Source organism: Callorhinus ursinus, unplaced genomic scaffold, assembly GCF_003265705.2.
Source record: "Callorhinus ursinus isolate GAN/ISIS: 27379988/994484 unplaced genomic scaffold, GSC_fseal_2.0 scaffold21, whole genome shotgun sequence".
In the NCBI taxonomy this organism is placed as follows: domain Eukaryota; kingdom Metazoa; phylum Chordata; class Mammalia; order Carnivora; family Otariidae; genus Callorhinus; species Callorhinus ursinus.
This window is the reverse complement of record NW_027397083.1, coordinates 4227367-4244688: the sequence shown is the minus strand read 5'-3', so window position 1 is coordinate 4244688 and position 17322 is coordinate 4227367. Positions and strand designations below refer to the sequence as shown.

General features: G+C 60.6%; 1 protein-coding gene across 1 annotated transcript; it reads right to left on the bottom strand.

Annotated features, from left to right (window-relative positions):
• Positions 1-51: 51 nt before the first annotated feature.
• Positions 52-16075, bottom strand: MYBPC3 (myosin binding protein C3). Its single transcript, XM_073904619.1, has 34 exons — positions 15959-16075; positions 14666-14932; positions 14025-14138; positions 13853-13945; positions 13616-13764; positions 12803-12920; positions 12289-12337; positions 12083-12112; positions 11832-11885; positions 11154-11168; positions 10780-10943; positions 10399-10531; positions 10145-10147; positions 9888-10012; positions 9693-9798; positions 9427-9593; positions 8906-9071; positions 8098-8204; positions 7976-8005; positions 6730-6869; positions 6402-6482; positions 5594-5753; positions 5162-5266; positions 4884-5072; positions 3627-3761; positions 3295-3462; positions 2514-2602; positions 2172-2367; positions 1932-2071; positions 1549-1708; positions 1299-1435; positions 824-1010; positions 521-558; positions 52-369 (listed from the first exon to the last, which is right to left on the bottom strand). The coding sequence occupies exons 1-33, from the start codon at positions 15981-15983 to the stop codon at positions 548-550; spliced, it is 3813 nt and encodes a 1270-aa protein (XP_073760720.1). The 5' UTR covers positions 15984-16075; the 3' UTR covers positions 52-369; positions 521-547.
• Between the last annotated feature and the right edge of the window lie 1247 nt (positions 16076-17322).

Genomic DNA, 17322 nt, shown 5'->3' with positions numbered 1-17322 from the left:
AAGTGTATTTCCCTGGGCTTTTTGTGAAAACAAACACATCGGACAAGAAGAGCCAGCTCTCTGACTGCAGTCGTCTTTTATTGCCCTTACCCTTTGAGAAGACGTGGCAGGCCAGAAAGGCCTATCCCCAACCACCATCTCCTGAGCCCACCGCTTTCTGCCCCAAAGTCCTGAGAGCTTCCAGGGGGAGCTCAGGTGGTTCTGTCTGTGCGGAGCCCCAGGCCTGCTCATCTTCATGGCCCTGCCATCCTGACGCTTCCCCAGCCCAGCCCCCGGATACACACTTGAGCACACACATCCAACAGCAGGAAGGCGGCTTGTTCAGCGTCCTTCCAGGCTCCCGGGACATGGGCCGCCATCCTGCAGCACCTGTAACACATGTTCCCTTGTGAATGCACTTGACTGAAACCCTGGGAAGAGGCACCTGTGCCTCTGTTTCCTGATGGCCATCCCCAAACCGAGGGCCAGGGCTCGGCCTCTGACTCGGGCCGGGGGCGTCGGGATGGCTTGGAGGACGTACCTGGCCGTCTCCGGGGAGCCAGCTGGGTCACTGAGGCACTGCAGGGGAGAAGGAGGCCATGCCACATGTGTGTTCCCTCTCCCAGCACCTTGCATGTCCTCCCCCCTTGCATGTCCCCCCCCCCACAGGCTCCTGGGAGGCCGAGGGGGCAGCTGTGGCAGCAGAGCCCAGAAGCCAATGCCCACGTTGGACACGACAGGGTCATTGCTCTTTCAGCCAGAACAGCTGCGTGGGGCCAGCAGGGTCCCAGCTGATTCCCTGCCTTCTCCACCACCCCGGACCCTGGTCCCATGGGCTCCTCACCTCGTACTTCTAGGCGGCACTCACACTGTGCCTCGCCTTGTAAGTTGGTGGCCCTACAGACATAGATGCCCCCGTCAAAGGGGCAGGGCTTTCTAATCTCCAGGGTCAACACTCCCTGCTTGCTGAACATGCGGAAGCGGGCATCTTCCCCCAGGTCCAGGCCATTCTTGAACCAGGAAATCTTGGGCTGTACGTCAGGTAATGGGAGGAAGGGAGACCATCTCAGGTTGACAGGAGACCTCGCGGGAACCTGTTTCTATTCTAGGGGCTCCCATTGGAGTCCACACGATACCCAAGCAGGGAATGAACAGGGAGCCAATGGAGACTGCCAAAGGCCCTCTTCAGGCAGAGGCGCCTGGCCCTGAGCCCCCGTGGGATAGAACGCAGGGAAAGGCTGGGGAGAGGACCGCTGGTGGTTGGAGCCTCTGAACCCTGCCTCCTGAGTCGGCCTGGCCCAGGACCCCAGGCTCCTTACCTTGGGGCTACCCCGGACAGCACAGCAGAGAGTAGCATTGTAGCCCGCGATGACTGAGCGGCTCACCAGGGGGTGGGTGAAGCTCGGGGCCTCAGAGAAGTCCAGGGCCTTATAGTTGGGGGGCTCATACGTGATGCCTGTTGGTGATAGGACTTTGTACCAAGAGTGTGATCCCACATTCGGCCCCCTCCCTGCTCCCACCGCCTCCCTGCCCCAGCTCCTGCTGGGGGTGGGAGTAAAGGTACAGCACCTGGTTTGGGGATAAACACAGGCTCCTTGGTGGTGGTGGCTTTGTCACTGGGTCCCACCATGTTATGGCTGAAGACCCGGAAGTAGTAGCCATTGCCAATAATGAGCTCTGACACCACGCAGTGAGTACGGCGGTAATGCTCCAAGACAGTGAACCACTCCTGGGGGTGTGGAGGAAATGGGGGCTCTCTGGGGGCCGGCCCTACTATCTGCCAGGGGCCTCTTCTGGGTACCCCTGCTGTCTGCACCCCAACTGTGGAGGGAACCAGGTCAGAGAGGGAGGATGAGCGGCAGGCCCATTCTAACGACTGAGGCGGGAGCTGGGGCCAGGTCTGCCTGGCCCTAGGCAGGGTATATATGGGGGGCCCGGGACCCCAGGCTCACCATGGTCTTCCTGTCGGCTTTCTGTACTGTGTACCCCCAGATCTCCGTGTTGCCATCATCTTGGGGTGGCTTCCACTCCAGAGCCACGTTGAAACCCCAGGCTTCAATGACCCGAATATCCTGGGGAGGGCTTGGCTTGTCTGCAGGAGAAAGCCCAGCTGGAACACACCTCCTGACCTGGCCCCCCACCTTCTGCGGGGGCTCCGGGCATCCCAGAGGAGGGGCCCCAGCGCCACGCACCAACGATCTGCAGGACCAGCGTGGCCTTGTCCTCCATGTTCTCAATTCGCAGCACCACCTGGTAGGTGCCAGAGTGGGCCCGGCGAGCAGCCCGGATGAACAGGATGGTGTCTGTGGGGCTGTTGCGGATGCTCACCTCGTCGCCTGCCAGGGGCTGCCCCTCTTTGGTCCAGGTCACCTGAGGCCGGGGCTTGCCCTGTGGGGAGGGACAGCTCACCCCCGAGCCTGGCACGACTGGGTGGCATTTCAGGGTCTGGTCAGCCCCGAGACACATCTCCCTGCTAGGCATAGATGACATGCGGTGGGGGGGCGGGGGGAGACAGGGAGGGTGGCCGGCCCTACCTGGAAAGGGATGAGGAGGTTCACGGGCTCCCCAACCTTTCTCTGGATGGTCTGGCGCAGGTGCCTGGGCAACTGGAGCCGTGGCCGCTCTGTGGGTGCCAAGTGGGTGGCTCAGCAAGGGGAAAGCTCTCCCCGAGGAGCGCCAGAGCCCTTCCCCTCCGGACGCGAGCAGGAAAATGCCCCTCCCTTAGTTCCCCCAGCCCCAGCCCCAGCCCCAGATCATCTACAAAATCCCTGCTTCCACCTCAGCCTCACCACACCACTCTGAGTGGCAGGGATCAGAGAGGGTGAGCAACGGGTTCGAGGTCACACAGCTAGCAAGTCACAGGCCAGGATGCAAATGTAGGGTTTGGGTCTCCACCCTATCCCTCAGGCTATTTCCGCCGGTCTGCTGCCTCTTTCCAATCCTTACATAATTGATCCTTTGCTGGGAATAGAAGAATGGGAAGTGGATCCCAGATGGGCCAATGTGATGCTGAGTCATGAGCACAGGGACAGTACCTGTGGAACTGAGAGGCTCCTAGAACAGAGCTCAAAGACAATGGTGTAATGACCTCCACGTTCCCTGTCCCAGAACCCTGTCCCGGAAAAACTCAGGAAGCCCTCTCCAAATATTTGCCCTGGGCCTGGGGCACAAATAAAGGCTCCGACCCTCCTGTCCCTGCACAGCGTTCGGTCCTTTTTCCCAGGAGGGGCTCCCCGGATGTGCCCCCTTCCACTGACCCCAAGGACCAGGGCGCCCGTGGCAGGTCTGTCCTGTGACTGCACAGGGGCCACTCACGCAGTATCTCCTGCACCGTCACGGGCTCCTTGGTGGCGACGGGGGCTCCAGGCCCTGCCATGTTGTGGGCGCGCACACGGAAGAGCAGCCGGGCCCCGGTGGGCAGGTCCTTCACCAGCATCGAGGTGCGCTCTGTCAGCCCCGGCAGGGCGGCCACCCACTCCGAGCCTGGCGGGGGGGAAGCCCACGGGCAGCGTCAGCATCAACAGCCCACCCCGCTGCGCACCCTCCCGTGGCCGTCTGGGGCCCAGCGGGGTGACAGGTGCCTGGCCCGGAGGCTGGTTCAGAGGAGGGTGCTGGGTGGGGGCCCAGGGCGGGGCCGGGGCACTCACAGCCCTCCCGGCAGTACTCCACACTGTAGCCGTCCAGGCCTCCGGCTCCCACGCGCTCCGGCGGCCGCCACTTGAGGGAGACGGTGGTGTCGGACACATCCTCCACCGCCAGGTGGGTGGGCTCACTCGGGGGGCCTAGGCAGAGGGCGAGTCAGAGAGGGGTCCGGGCGGGCCAGCACCACCCAGAAAACCAAAGGGCTGTGACCCAGACCCTCGACCAGCCACTGGTCACACGGGCACTTTCCCTGTTGTCTGGCTTCCAAGCTCTGTCAGAAATATTTCAGCTCCGTGAAAAGACAAGTCTCTAGATAGGCTTAAAAACAAACAAACAGCAACAGCAACACAAAAGAGAGCTCTGAATAGGAAATGATACCCCAAAGAACACAAACGTGCTTACAAGGAGCCTCTTCTGTCCAACAACGGAGGAAATGCTATAAATGTAGCATTTAAGGAAAAACCGGCCTAAAACAGGGAGTTTCCTGGCGCTGTATGGTTAGACGAGTTGACTAAGAGTTCAGCAAACTGGGAGTCAGTCCCTAAAGAGAGAGGCCTGGGCACCCCCCCACCCCCGGCCCCGCCCCTGCCACCCCGTCCTTGCTGCAAGCTGTGCCCCGTCCTGGGGCCAGAGGGGGGCGCCTGCCCCTGCCCCGACAGCTGCCCCACCCCCTGTCACGTCCTGGTAGGGACAGCTGTGCTCAAGAGCCTGGCACACCCTCAGCGTCTGTTCCTCCCTCTCGACCCCCCGTGACCCCAGATGGCCCTCCCCGGGGTGATGGAGCCGACTCTGCAAACTCCATCTCCAAGTCCAGTCCAGGGTCCTTTCCACAGACCCAAGCCCCTTGGACCCCCAGGCAGCCAGCGCCCTCACTCTGTCCCATATATGACAAACCCTGGTTGAAGGGAGTGGGCAAGAGGGGACCATTAACATTTATTGAGCACCTGCTCTATGCCATCCTAACAGCAGTTCCATAAAGTAGATATTGTCATCATCCCCATTTTAAAGATGTGGAAAGTGAGGCCTGAGAGGCACCAACAATCAGAGTGGTGTGAGTCTCGGCTCCACCCCTACCAGCTAGGTGACCTTGAGCAAGTCATTTAACTTCTGGGAACCCCCTTTCTTCATCTGTGAAATGAAGAGGATTGTCCCCTGCTAAGGCTTAAAGGGGACCATGACGTAAGTGCCTAGTGTGGTGGCCGCCCACAGCGCAGCCGCGGACCGGGGAGGGCGAGGGGCAGTGCCAGGCCAGGCAGCCTCACCAATCGGCATGAAAGGCTGGGAGGCAGGGCTGGGCCTGGACATGCCGACGGCGTTGACCGCGTAGACTCGCATCTCATACACCACGCCCTCGATCATGCGCCGGGCCTCAAGGCTCAGCTCCCTCAGCAGGTCAAAGTTCAGCCGCATCCAACGGTAGCTCTTCTTCTTCTTGCGCTCCAGGATGTAGCCTGATGGAGGGGAGGCAGGAGCTCCAGTCCGGGGCCCAGACACCCCCACACCCCGGCCCTTGGGCTCTATTCCCGTGCCCTCCACTCACCCAGGACCGGCTGGCCGCCGTCATAGGCAGGTGGTTCCCACTGCACCGTGCAGGAGTCCTCACCCACATTGCTGATCTTGGGGGCCGCCGGGGCATCTGGCACATCTGGGGGGGTGGGTGGACCCACATCAGCCCTGCCGGGGCCCAGGACCAATGCTGCTAGTTCTCTTACTACCCCAACCAATAGCTAGAGCCTGCCTCCACTGCCCCACGGACATTTCTACGATGTGGCTCTGATCATGTCACCAGCCTGTGATCAATGTTTTATGGTTTCCCGCTGCCCATATTCACCCCGTGCCCTAATCCCAATCCTCTCCACGGAGCTGAGAGCACGCCCTGTGATGTTTGTCAAATGACTAAATGAGTGAACGGATGGGCCCTCCCTGGTTGCCCCTCTGTCTTCCCTCTTGGCCGTGGGTCAGCCAGCCTCACCGATGACCTTGACTGTGAGGTTGACCTGGTCCTCGCCCACGGGATTCTTCACCGTGACAATGTAGACACCCTCGTCTTCCTTCTCTGCCCCCTCGACAGTGAAGATGCTACGGTCCTTGGTGGTCTCCACGCGGACCCGGCCCTCGGTCTCACACAGCAGCTGGGGGGGGCAGGGGAACTTGGGGAGAAGGGCCCCAGTCGGACCCCACCGGCTTCGACAGCCTCTGCGGTGGCCCGAGATCAGATCAGAGCTCAGAGCAGGGTCCGGGGTGCAGACGCAGCCTGAGTGGAAACCTCTCATGTGAGCGTCTAGTCCCAAAACCTTGATTTCGTGCCTGCCGGAGGCAAAGCACTGGGGCGAGGGTCTTGGGCTCTAGCTCTAGCTCTAGCCCTAGCTCTGTCGTGGAACTTCTCTCTCTGTGCCTAAGTTTTCTCATCTGCTGAATGGGGATAACATGACCTTACAGAGCTGGGGAACCTGAAAGACCTCTCAGGTGGGTGGAGGAGCCGACGGTGCCCGGAAAAGCTGACTTGAGTGGTGCCCAGGCAGCTGGTCGTACAGGGAAACCCACTCCCTGGTGGGGAAGCCGGGAGCCAGGGAACAGCCCCGTCAGGAGGACGTCCCAGCAATGTTAAGGGGACTTGCGCCCGACTGAGGCTCGGGGGTCCCACAGCGACTGTGCCCGGGGCAGGAGCACAGCTAGCCAGGTGTGGCGCCTTCACAGAGACCTCACGGAAGGGTGGAGACCGTGTAGGCAGAAGAGGACAGAAGGCCAAAGAGCTCGAGCCCACCATCAGCCGCACTCACCTTCCTGTCAAACACCCACTCGTCACTGGCACCTGCATCCCCCGGGGCATCGGGGGCCGGCCCTGCCGGGACCTTGTTTTTCTGGGAACAGAGCAGGAGGGAAGTGGGGTGGGGACAGGTGCTGACTCAGCCCAGAGGGAATTCTTGCCCAGGGGCACCTCTGTCCCCCCCCTTTGCCCCACCCCCACTCTGCTGCCCACCTCGCCTACCCCCCACCCCCAGGCCAGCTGAGTGTCAGTGACAGGCTGTAGGCTGTGCCCCCACGTGGGTCGGGGACGGGCAGTCCCACGCGCCCATTTGACAGATGGGGACGTGGAGGAGGGAGTACCTGTGTGATGGTCTTCTGCCAAATCACAGTGGGCGCAGGGTCCCCGGAGATGGGGACATCCAGGCGTAGCTTGTTCCCGGCCACAACCACAATGGTGTCCGGCTTGCGGCCCGGGCAGTCCAGGTGGATCTTGGGAGGTTCTGGGGGGGGGGAATGGCGTAGGTCGGAGAAAGGCCCATGACAGAGGGGGAAACTGGAAGGAGCATGTGTCCCTGGTTGTTTTTAAATCACTCTGAGGTAAAATTTACACATAATAAAATGCCAACATTTGAGCACACAGCTTGACGAGTTTTGACAAATGTGTACACCTGAGCAACCACCCCTCCGTCAAGATCTAGAACGTTTCCATTCCCCCCCGCTCCCCCCAGGAAGTTCCCAGGGAGGTCTGTAACGCTGGGTCGCCTACTGTAGCATTTCTCACACTGTGTTTAGGGGGAACACCAATGTCCCGCCAGAAAAAAGAAAAAAGATGTTTCCATGGTCAAATCAAGTAGGAAACCCTGGATTAAAACACAGTTTAGCATTATTTCCTTACCACGGGATTTTCTAGAGCCTTTGACATGCTAACACAGTTTCTGAATCAGCAAGAGGTGGAGCAGGGTTCAGTGCTTCCCAAACTTACTTCACCATGGAACCCCTTTTAAAATGGAGTAGCCTAGTCAGTGAACTTAGTTTGGAAAGCACTGACCTAGAGCATGCCTCAGCCTGGACTATTCTCCCGAAGTTAGGACTCCAGAATGCCTGATAGATGTTTAATCTACAAGCAGCAGGGGTACTTCTAAAAGCAGAAAAGATTTGGGGCGCCTGGGTGGCTCAGTCCACTGAGCATCCTGACTCTCGCTTTTGGCTCAGGTCATGATCTCAGCATTGTGGGATGGAGCCTTGAGTCGGGCTCTGGGCGGGGTGTGGAGCCTGCTTAAGATTCTCTCTCTCCCTCTCCCTTTGCCCCTCCCCACTCTAAAAACAAATAATTAAAAAAAACAAAGGCAGAAAAGATTTAATAATGAAGTCTCACATCTTCTCATCTCATCTTTCCTGCCTCCCATGGAGGAGGTCCTATCAGGATTACCACTTTAGAGATGAGGAAACTGAGGTTTCTAGAGATTATAACTGGCCCATAGTTGTGAGTGGTAGAGCTGGGGCTGGGTTTGCGGTCCCCACCCCGGGTTCCTTGCTCTTCCTCCTGCCTGGGACTGGAGGGGGACACGGGTGGAGGGGTGCGCAGGGAAGAGGTCCCGACACTCACCCTGCCTGGGCACGAAGTCGATCCTGACCTCTGCAAAAGAAGGGTGAGCAAGTGGCACGGGGCAGCGGGGCGAAGGTAGAGCCCGGCAACGGGGCCCCCACCCCGGCCGGGTGCCAGCTCACCCATGAGATGGAGCTTGGCCGACAGGTTGCAGGCAAAGCCCTCGGGCACAAAGCTGTAGTCAGCCTCGTCCGCAGGCGTGACATCGTCAATGGTCAGTTTGTGGACCCTGCAGAGAAGTGGTGGCTCAGGGGACCCCCCCGGGCCACCCACCCCCCAGCAGCTTTACCACAGTCAGGGCTCCAAGGGCCCCTTGCCCCACCCCTAGCTCAGTGGCGGTCTGGTATTTTAAATGCTTTCTTTCTCTATTTTTGACTCTCCAGTCCCTCACGTGTTTTCAGAGGTAGACAATCTACAAGTGCCCCTTGGCTGGGCCCTTGGAGACTGAGCAGGGGCTGGTTTTACTAATCTCTGTGAACTTGGGCCCAGCATGGGCCAGCCCAGATGTTCGAGGCATGAGTAAGAGAGTGGGAGAGAGTCAGGGCCCCTGGCCAGAGCTGGCCTCCGGGTGGCCTCCTGCCCTGCCCTTGTCATGAGCTGGGGGCCGGGGGCCGGGGGGCTCCCAGCCTGTCTGTCTCTCTCACGGCTTCTCTTGTCTCTGTCCTCGGCCTCTGCAGGTCTCCCTTCTGTATGCTTCTGTCTCTCTCTCTTTGTCCATCTCAGTTTCTGTCCAGTGTCTGTCTCTCTGTCTCTCTCTCTTTCTATGTCTCTGTTTTTCCCTGTCTCTCTATGTGTCTCTATCTCAGTCTCTGTCTCTGTCTGTCTGCTTTTCTGTTTCTCCCTCTGCCTCTCTGCCTGTCTCTGTCTCAGCGTCTCCCCCCCCCATCTGCCCGCCCCCGTCTGCGATGGGGCTGAGCCCCGCACACTCACCGCCCAATGTGGGACACCTTTATGCGGCTGTCGGGCACCAGCTCCTTCCCGTTCTTCAGCCACACGCCCCGCACGTTCTCGTCGGACACCTCACACTTGAACACCGCCTGGTCCTTTGCGCCCACCGTCAGGTCCGCAATGCTCTGGTACACCTCTAGCTTTTTCTCTGGGGGGCGGGGCAGAGCCAGTGAGCTGGGGAGGGTGTGTGGGGGTGTGGGCGTGAATCCCTGTGGCGATCACGTGGGCATGTGAAAACACGTGTGCACGCATGAGAGTGATGCGTGTGTGCAGATGGTGGTACAGTGCACACAAGGAATCTCTGGGGGGGGGGGACACTAACCAGGCCCATCTGACCCCTCAGTGCTCTCTGAGGTGGCCACCTCAGCAGCTCTAGTTTACAGATGAGAAAGGGAAGGCTCAGTGCGTCAGCGTGACTGGCCCAAGGTCACACAGGCTTCCATTCTAGGTGTGCCTGGTTCCCGTACACGGCTGGGGGTGGCGCTGGGGCTGAGCGGCCTCACCCTGCACGATGAGCTCGGCCAGCGCCTGGCCCCCACTTGTGCGCAACGCATAGTGCCCAGCGTCCTCCAGCGTCGCCTCATTGATGATCAGGTGGTGTCTCTGGCCGTCCTTCTTGAACCGGTATTTGAAGGTCTCCTCCCTGGTCAGCTCCACCCCATCCTTCAGCCTGGCCAGTGGGCAGGCAGGAAGTACTGTGGCCTCCTTCGGGGAGGCCCACAGTGCGCACCCCTAGCCCTGCCCACGCCCCCATGCCCCTGGCACTCACCATTTGACCTGGGCCCCCTCCTCGGACACTTCACACTCAAACTCCACGCGCTGTCCCACCATCACTAGCTGGTCTTCCAGGGGCCGAGTGATCAGCACGGGGGGCTCTGTCACATAGGCAGTACGAGATGGCCTGGTTATCTGCAGCCCTGCCCCCCAGGGCCGCAGGCTCCCAGGGTCCCCGGGCCAGGCCCACCTTTGACGAAGAGCTCCGTGCTGCACTTCTCGCCGCCCATTACGCACTGGTAGGCCGCGTCGTCCGCCAGTGAGCACTGGCTGATGGTCAGTGTGCGCTTGGCACCGATGGACTCGAAGATGTACCTGCGCCCCGGGCCGCAGGAGAGTCGGGGGAAAGCCATCACTCACCTCCTGGGCCCCGGGTGCCCTGCCCAACCTCCTGTTGGGACCCCCGTGCCCCTACCCCAAGCCTTCCCCCCAGGAGCCAGGCCTTACTTGCTGTGGAGCAGAAGGGGCCACGGGAGCGTCCCGATGAGAGGAAGCGAGACGAAGGGAAAAAGAGCAAGAACAGAGGCAGAGACAGGAAGGTGGGGAATCAGACCCAGAGAGAGGAAAATGGGGAGAGACAGGCAGGAACCGGGCAGAGATAGAGAACATGGGCCGCAAGAGGCAGGGAGAGCAGGCTGGGGAGCCTCCAGGGCCCCCCCTGAGCTCCCGGGCCTGCTCCCACCCCCCCAACCCCACCGCACCTGCCGCTCATCTGGATCTCTTGCCCATTCTTAAGCCACTTGACCTCGGCGTCAGGGTCGGCCAGCTCCACGGTCAGCCGGATCTTGTGGCCCTTGCTCACCTGGTAGGCCGGCTCCAACTTCTTCTGAAAGGCTGAGCACCGCAGTCATTGCCCCCCACCGCTCTGCCGCCCCTGCTCCCCAGAAGGCGCACACCCACCGTGGTGGCTGGTGGCTGTGCCAGAGAGCAGTGTCCTTCCACCCCCCCGGCCCCACCCCCGTTCTCTCTCCGGGTCTCCGCTGTGTGTCTCTGGGCTAAGCTGGACTGTCCCCCGCCCGCCCCCCGCCCCGTGTGTGCGCACGAGCGTGCCCTGTCCTCTCGCACAGCAGGCGCCGGCTCACCTGTGCTCTTCTTCTCATCCCGCTTCATGCCCTTGAGCCTCCTGAGCATGCCACGCAGGTCCGTGACGCCGTGCTGGAAGGCGATGCGCTCGTACTCGGACGGGGGTGCCTGCCGCAGGATCTCCCACACGTCCTCCTCGGCTGGCGCCTCCAGCCTCGAGTCCCTGCATCCGCAGTCCGGCCAAGAGGCCTCAAGGGATACCCCGTGGACCCCTCCGCCCTCCCCTGGGGCCCAGGACCAAGGAGCTGCCCCACCCCTCTGCCCCTTCCCCTCTGCCGGTGCAGCTTGAGCTGGCACTGGACTTAAGGTTCAGCATGGGGGAGTCCCGGCGGAAGGGGGGGTGACAGGGGTGCGGGCTTCATCAGGCACTCACCTCCGGAAACTGCTGCTCCGCAGGGCAGAAAGGCAGTGGACCGTTAGAGGCGTGGGTCACCTGCCCACACGGACCTGGGGCCACAGCCCATGGGCCCTTGCGCCCGCCCCCCCCACACACACCCCTGCCCCTCCATTTACACTGCACCACACACATTGCCTTGTTTGCCCCTCCTGAGCTCTGGCAGGTGGGTATCGGGAGAACCCGAAGCTCAGAGCCCTGGTCAGTGGGGATCCACACCCAGGTCCGTCTGACTCCCAGCCCCGGCCAGCACGCTGCTGCCCCAAAGCCCCCGCCTGATGCTTACTCTCTGCGCCGCGGCAGCATCAGCCATAACGCAGGGTCCAGGAGAGAGAGGGAGAGGACACAGAGTCAGTTGGAGGGACTGGCGGAGCAATTCCCAGCCTCTCTGGATCCCCGGAGCCTACTGAGGTAAGCTCTCGTAGACTCAGGTGTCGGGGACCGTGGGTGACCCCGTGAGGATGTGAGTTCACAGGATACAATGTCTGCAGAGCCCTCTGCTCTTCCCAACACCAGGACTGTCCCCGCTGACAGACTAGGAAACCGGCTCTGAGAGTTCAGTAACCGGCTCCGGGCCGCACAGTCAGAAAACCGCGTTGCCGGGATTTGAACCGGGGCTTGGCCATCTGCCTCAGGCGCTGCTACCCAGGGGCTCACCTCTTCTTCAGCAGTGAGCTGAAGTCCAGAGTTCCAGCGTCCTCATGGCTGTCGCTGTGGAGAGGGACCCCCAGTAAGGCTGCAGTGGAGCCAACTGGAATGGGCTTGGGGTGGGGGTGGGGAGAGGAAGGGACACTGGCTGGATGCGGGCTCCCTACCCATCTGACCCCTGGGGTGTATGTATGTAGATGGGGGCTCCCTACCCATCTGACCCCCGGGGTGTATGTATGTAGGGGCTGGGAGAGGGGTACCTGATCCGCCGACCACTTCCAGCCAGGCTCCTGTGGGGGTTAGAACAAGTTCCTCACCTGCGCAGGGGATCTTGCTGTCCCCCAACCTTATCAGCTTCATCTCTGTCCCCCACACCCCCCACCACATCACTCGCAGCCCTGACCCCGAGGGGCCTCAGACTCCAGCGCTGGCCTCCCCCGGGCCCCGAGGAGAGAGAACCACTCACGTGCGGCGGAATGCTGTTCGGAGGTCCAGGTCTCCAGGACCAACGGCCTCTGGGTGCAGAGAGGGAGGTGAGACAGGGAAGGGGCACCAAGGGATCCCAGAAGCCTGGCCCTGGGATCTCTGAGTAGCACAGACCTGCCCATCCGTGACCCGTGAGAGTGGCCGTCTACCCTGGGACCCCACATTCTGAGCCTTTCTGGGGTTGATGGGGCAGTTGCTGGCTGCCAGTCCCTTAGAGGTGGCTGATCTCCCACTCAGCTCTGGGCTCACCCTTCGCCTGTCCACCTGTGCCAGGAGCCTGGGACACCACGATGACTGAGACCCCAGGTGAGAGTTGGACGTGGCTGTCAGACCCCACCCCAACCCTGGAAGCCTCCATGGGTTTCTTTCATGGCCCTGTATGAGCTGCACTGAGCAGGACCAGGTACCCTCCTTCGCGTTGGGAAATGGGGGCAGACATGGGGGATAGGACCCCAGGGGACCCCGAGCCCAGACAGACGCCAGGCTCCCCTCACCGTGGACAGTGAGAGTGAAGTTGCAGCTGTCAAATTTGTCCTTGGTGGACACCTCACAGCGGTAGCCGCCCGCAAATGTAGCCTGGGCATCTGTAATGTGCAACTCAAACAGGTAGACCTGTGGAGGTGAGGTGTCAGGGGAGACCAGGGGCCAGAAGAGGAGGCCCTTCACTCCTAAAGAAGGCTGGGAGTGGCTAATGGCCACCAACCTTCTCAGCCCTCCGGGTTTAGTTAACCCACAGGGTTTTGTGCAAACAGGAAAAGGAGCCCCTTTTCAAGACACATGACTGCCCTCTGCTGGCACAGGGTGGTGATAAAATATAAATCTGTGATGCCTACAAGGCAAATGACGTTCACTTAAGATGAGGCACTTTTGTGCAGTGCACGACCCACGCAACTGAGCAGGTTGGCCCTGCCCTGCCAGAGGCCCACTTGCCTGGGCCAGGACCGTGGAAGAGTGCGAGGAGGAGCAGAAGCTGGGAGTCAAAGCACAGGTTCAAGGCCTGGCTCTGGGTGACAAACCTCTCAAGCTTTGGTATCTTCATCTGTATAATGAAGGGCCGCTTGGGCTCTGATACACATCTGTCCAGGGGCTTTACGTCCTCATTGGCTGACGCCTCCCCCAGTTTTATTACGCCCCCTTGAGATGCTCATGCCCTGCCAGCCCCCCAGGTCCCATAGGTCCCCTGGGCCTCCCCGGCCTCCCCAGGTTTCTTCCTTGCACCTCCTGTGTGCCCTCAGTCTCAGGGTGAGCCCCAGGACTCCCTGTGCCTCTGGGGCCTCCCAGGGGCTCCCCGCACCCGCAGGCCCCACCTTGCTGGTCCGGTCGTAGCTACTGTGCAGCTGCAGGTGCTGGCCCACTTTGCTGCTCAGATCCACCCACTTGCCTTTGAACCACTTGACCGTGGGTGGCTTCAGGAGGCTGGCTCCAGCCACACGTGCAGAGAAGGTGATGCTGCCACCTACAGAGAGGGGTGCCAGGCTGGGCTTGGGGGGTGCCCTGCTGCCTGGTTCCCCACCCCACCCCGGGGTTCTGCAGCCCACACTCACCTGTGGTCACCTCGCCGTCCTGTGGCCTCATCACAAAGAGGCCAATGGGGTCATCAGGGGCACCCAAGCCATCAGGGACTGCTGAGCTTGACCCTATGAACGGAGGCCTTTGAGACCTGCCCTGGGTCACCCCGTCCACTGGCCCTGGCCCTCCCTGCACCACCCCTCTCACCTTCAGGACTCGGGGAGCCTCCTTTCTCCTCAGTGGCTGAGGCCAGGGCTTTGCCGGGGGCGCCAGGAGCCTCAGCAAGGGCAGGAGCAGGGCTGGGCACAAGCTCTGCCTTCTCTGGAAGGGGCAGGGGCAGGGGTGGGGGAGCAGCTTCTCACCAGAGAGCACTCCTCCCGTCCCTGGTCCCCCTCCGTCTCTGCGGGCTGATTAGATCAGCAGTGTGCATCTCGCCTTCTCCCCCTCGCTGACTGTGTGCCCACGTCCTGGCGGATCAGCCCCAGCAGCTCTGAGCTCTGTCCTTCCTCTCCTTCCCCAGGCTGGGCTGGGGCTCCCTCCACACCCCCAGCAACCAGGGCTTCCCTGCCAGCACCCACAGCCGCCAAGTCCCCATCTGTGAGTGGGTATCCAGTGGCCACTGTGCCTTAGCCATCCCTGAATTTCCCCTACTTCCACCAAGGCTGGAACAGGCCAGGGAGGCACATGGGGACCTTCAGAGAGGTCTTGCTGCAAAAAAGATGAGAAGGGCATTCCTGGCAGACGGCACAGCCAAAATAGAAAAGCACTTCCTATACCCTGGGCGACGGGGACATGGCAGGGCTGCCCCCAGAAGCTCAAACCTCAGGGAAGGCTGACCAGGGTCTTACCTGCTTCTATGACCTTGAGGTCAAACTTGACCTTGGAGGAGCCAGCGATGACTGCGTAGGATCCCTGGTCGGCAGGACCCACGTCCCTCACTGTCAGAGTGTGCCTCGTGCCCTCGGCTGCCAGGTCATACTTGTCACCGGCACTGATGTCGCTGCCCCCGCGCAGCCAGCGCACCTTTACTCCTGGCCGCTCTGTCTCGGCCTCGAACACGACAGGGCTGCCGGCGGCCACCTCCGCTGACCTCGGCTTCTTGCTGAAGGCTGAGACTGAGACAGGCCCATGGAGGCTGCAGGAGCCCCTGATTTTCCCATGCAGCCCGCCCCTGCACCCCCTCTTCCTAACTACGGCGATAAGCACTTTAATGCGTCACCTCATTTAATGCTCCAGTGGCTCTGTGAAGTAGACACAGTTATTATGCCCATTTCTCAGACACTGAGGTTCAGAGAAGTGAAGTGACTTATCTAGGATCACACAGCCAGGAGGCAGGAGAGCCAGGGCTGTGTTCCTAACCTCCACACAAGAATTGTGCTAGGTGGTCTTCCCTGCCTGGGGAAGCCCAGCCCCCTCTCTCCCCCACCATCCGGGGCCCTTAGCAAGGGGCAGGTACTCTGCCTACTTGAATGTGGCTAAATTTGTTCTCCAAGGGCCTCAGGCTGAGAATCAGCAACTGAGATAAAGCTGGCCTGGGAGGGGCTGGGGGCTGGGGGGCTGGATCCCTGCCCTGCACGACCTTGGTAAGAGCACAGGCCAGGACCAGGTCCCTGGGCTGTGACTTTCTCTGCCCTTGGCCCAGGATTAGGGGCCTCTTTTAACCACCCTCTCCCAGAACAGACGGGCTGCATTACCTCAACATGGGAGTCACGCCTGGTGTGGGGGCCACGGGGGTGCAGGCTCATAAAGCAGAGAATCTCACAGCTGGAGAGAACCAACCCAATACCTCCTTGTACAGATAGGGAAACTGAGGCCGGGAGAGGGCAAGGGCCTGCTGAAGAGCATTCAGCAAGACGGGCTCAAGTCTAGACTCAACTTGGGCTCCTGCCTGTGGCGGCCTTTTCCCAAAAGGCCAGCCCGGGCCTCATCTTGCTACAGAAGAGATGGGATGGGGACAGGGAAATGGTCCTCTGGTTTGCCCTCACTCTACCAGAAGGATGGGAAGGAGAAACTGAGAATCAGAAAAAGACCCGGAAGACAGCCCCCACTCTCAGGAACTCACTCTGAGGCCTACGTCCCAATAGTAGCTGCCCCAGCCCTCCTTGCCCCACACCCAGCCCCAACCCCAGGCCTGAAGCTACCTGGCTTCTTCCCCGGCTCAGGCATCTTGGAGAGAGGTCACACCAGGAACTGAGCAGACACAGGCCACCCAAAGAGGATCTGAGCAGGACCCGTCCCCCCACACTATATAAGGGGCCCACCCCCTCCTCAGGATTTCTTATCTGCCTCCTGCCCCAGCCACCTGCTAAATATAGACAAATTCCAGAGAGCGAGGCTCTCCAGGGAGATGGCAGGGCCACATTGTTCCCTGTTAGCTTCTGTCCCTTCCCCCTTCCAGCCCAATATGATGGCTTCTGCCCCCCCCAGCGCTTGGTGAGCCACAGGGGTACCCCATGGCCTGTCTGTATGTCCATCTGACAGGGAAATGGTGTGATGGATTGGTACACGCACAGATCCTGGGGCCCGGCCGCCCTGAGTCCTAGCACTGCCCCTTCCTTAACCTCAGTACCTTAGTTCCCTCATCCGTAAAGTGGGGTGATGATAGTAGCACCCACTGTGTAGGATTGTCCCGTGAGTGAAGCAGGTTTATAAATGAAAATGCTAGAAAGTGCTGGATGACAATGCCTCTCCCACTGGGGCTCACAGGGCCCTGGGCTGGCCGCCTGCTGCGGAGTCCTGGGTGGGCTCAGCCCAGGGCCAGGTGGGCAGAGGGCAATACTGGACATGGGCACCACCCAATGGGAAGGGCTGGGTGGGCCTGCAGGTGAGGGCATGGGGGTAAATCTCCAAATACACCCCAAAGTGGAAGTCAGAGGCAGAGTTGGCTCTTGCCAAAGTCACGAGGATTCACACAAAAACTACTGCCAGAATATTCTGTACCCACCCCCCCCACACTCTTCCTCTATGAACTTTTGCATCTCCCCTCCCCCCTCCTCACCACCCCCCCCCAATCGCATCAGGGGCATCAGTGGCTGCAGAGAAAGAAGCAAATTTCGTGTGACCCTCTCCAAGCAAGATCCAGTATCAGGAACAGTCATTCGCCCCTCATGGCCCGGCCGGGGTGGGGGAGGAGTCCTCCACAGAAGCCTCGCCCCGTGGCTGGAACTTACCGTTCCCTTCCCCCACCCCCACGCATTCTTCTCTGCCCCTGTCCAGGGCTTTTCAACTACTTATAACTGTATCCCCTGCTCCTTAACCTTCTTTAAAGAGGACTGAGCACCACTTACCCTCTCCTGGGGCTTGGGGACCTGAGAGAGGAGGTCACAGTTCAGCCCTCAGGGCAAGGAGGTGTTTGGGGGTGTTTGCCCTGATGCTAATGGCCCCCCCGAGTCTGGGTTCTCTGAGGCCTGCTGGCTGCTTTGGGACTTTTCCTCACTCCCAGGCTTCCTTCTGCTACATCTCGCTACTTACTGTTGGAAGCAAGATACTTGAGGCTTCCGGGCTT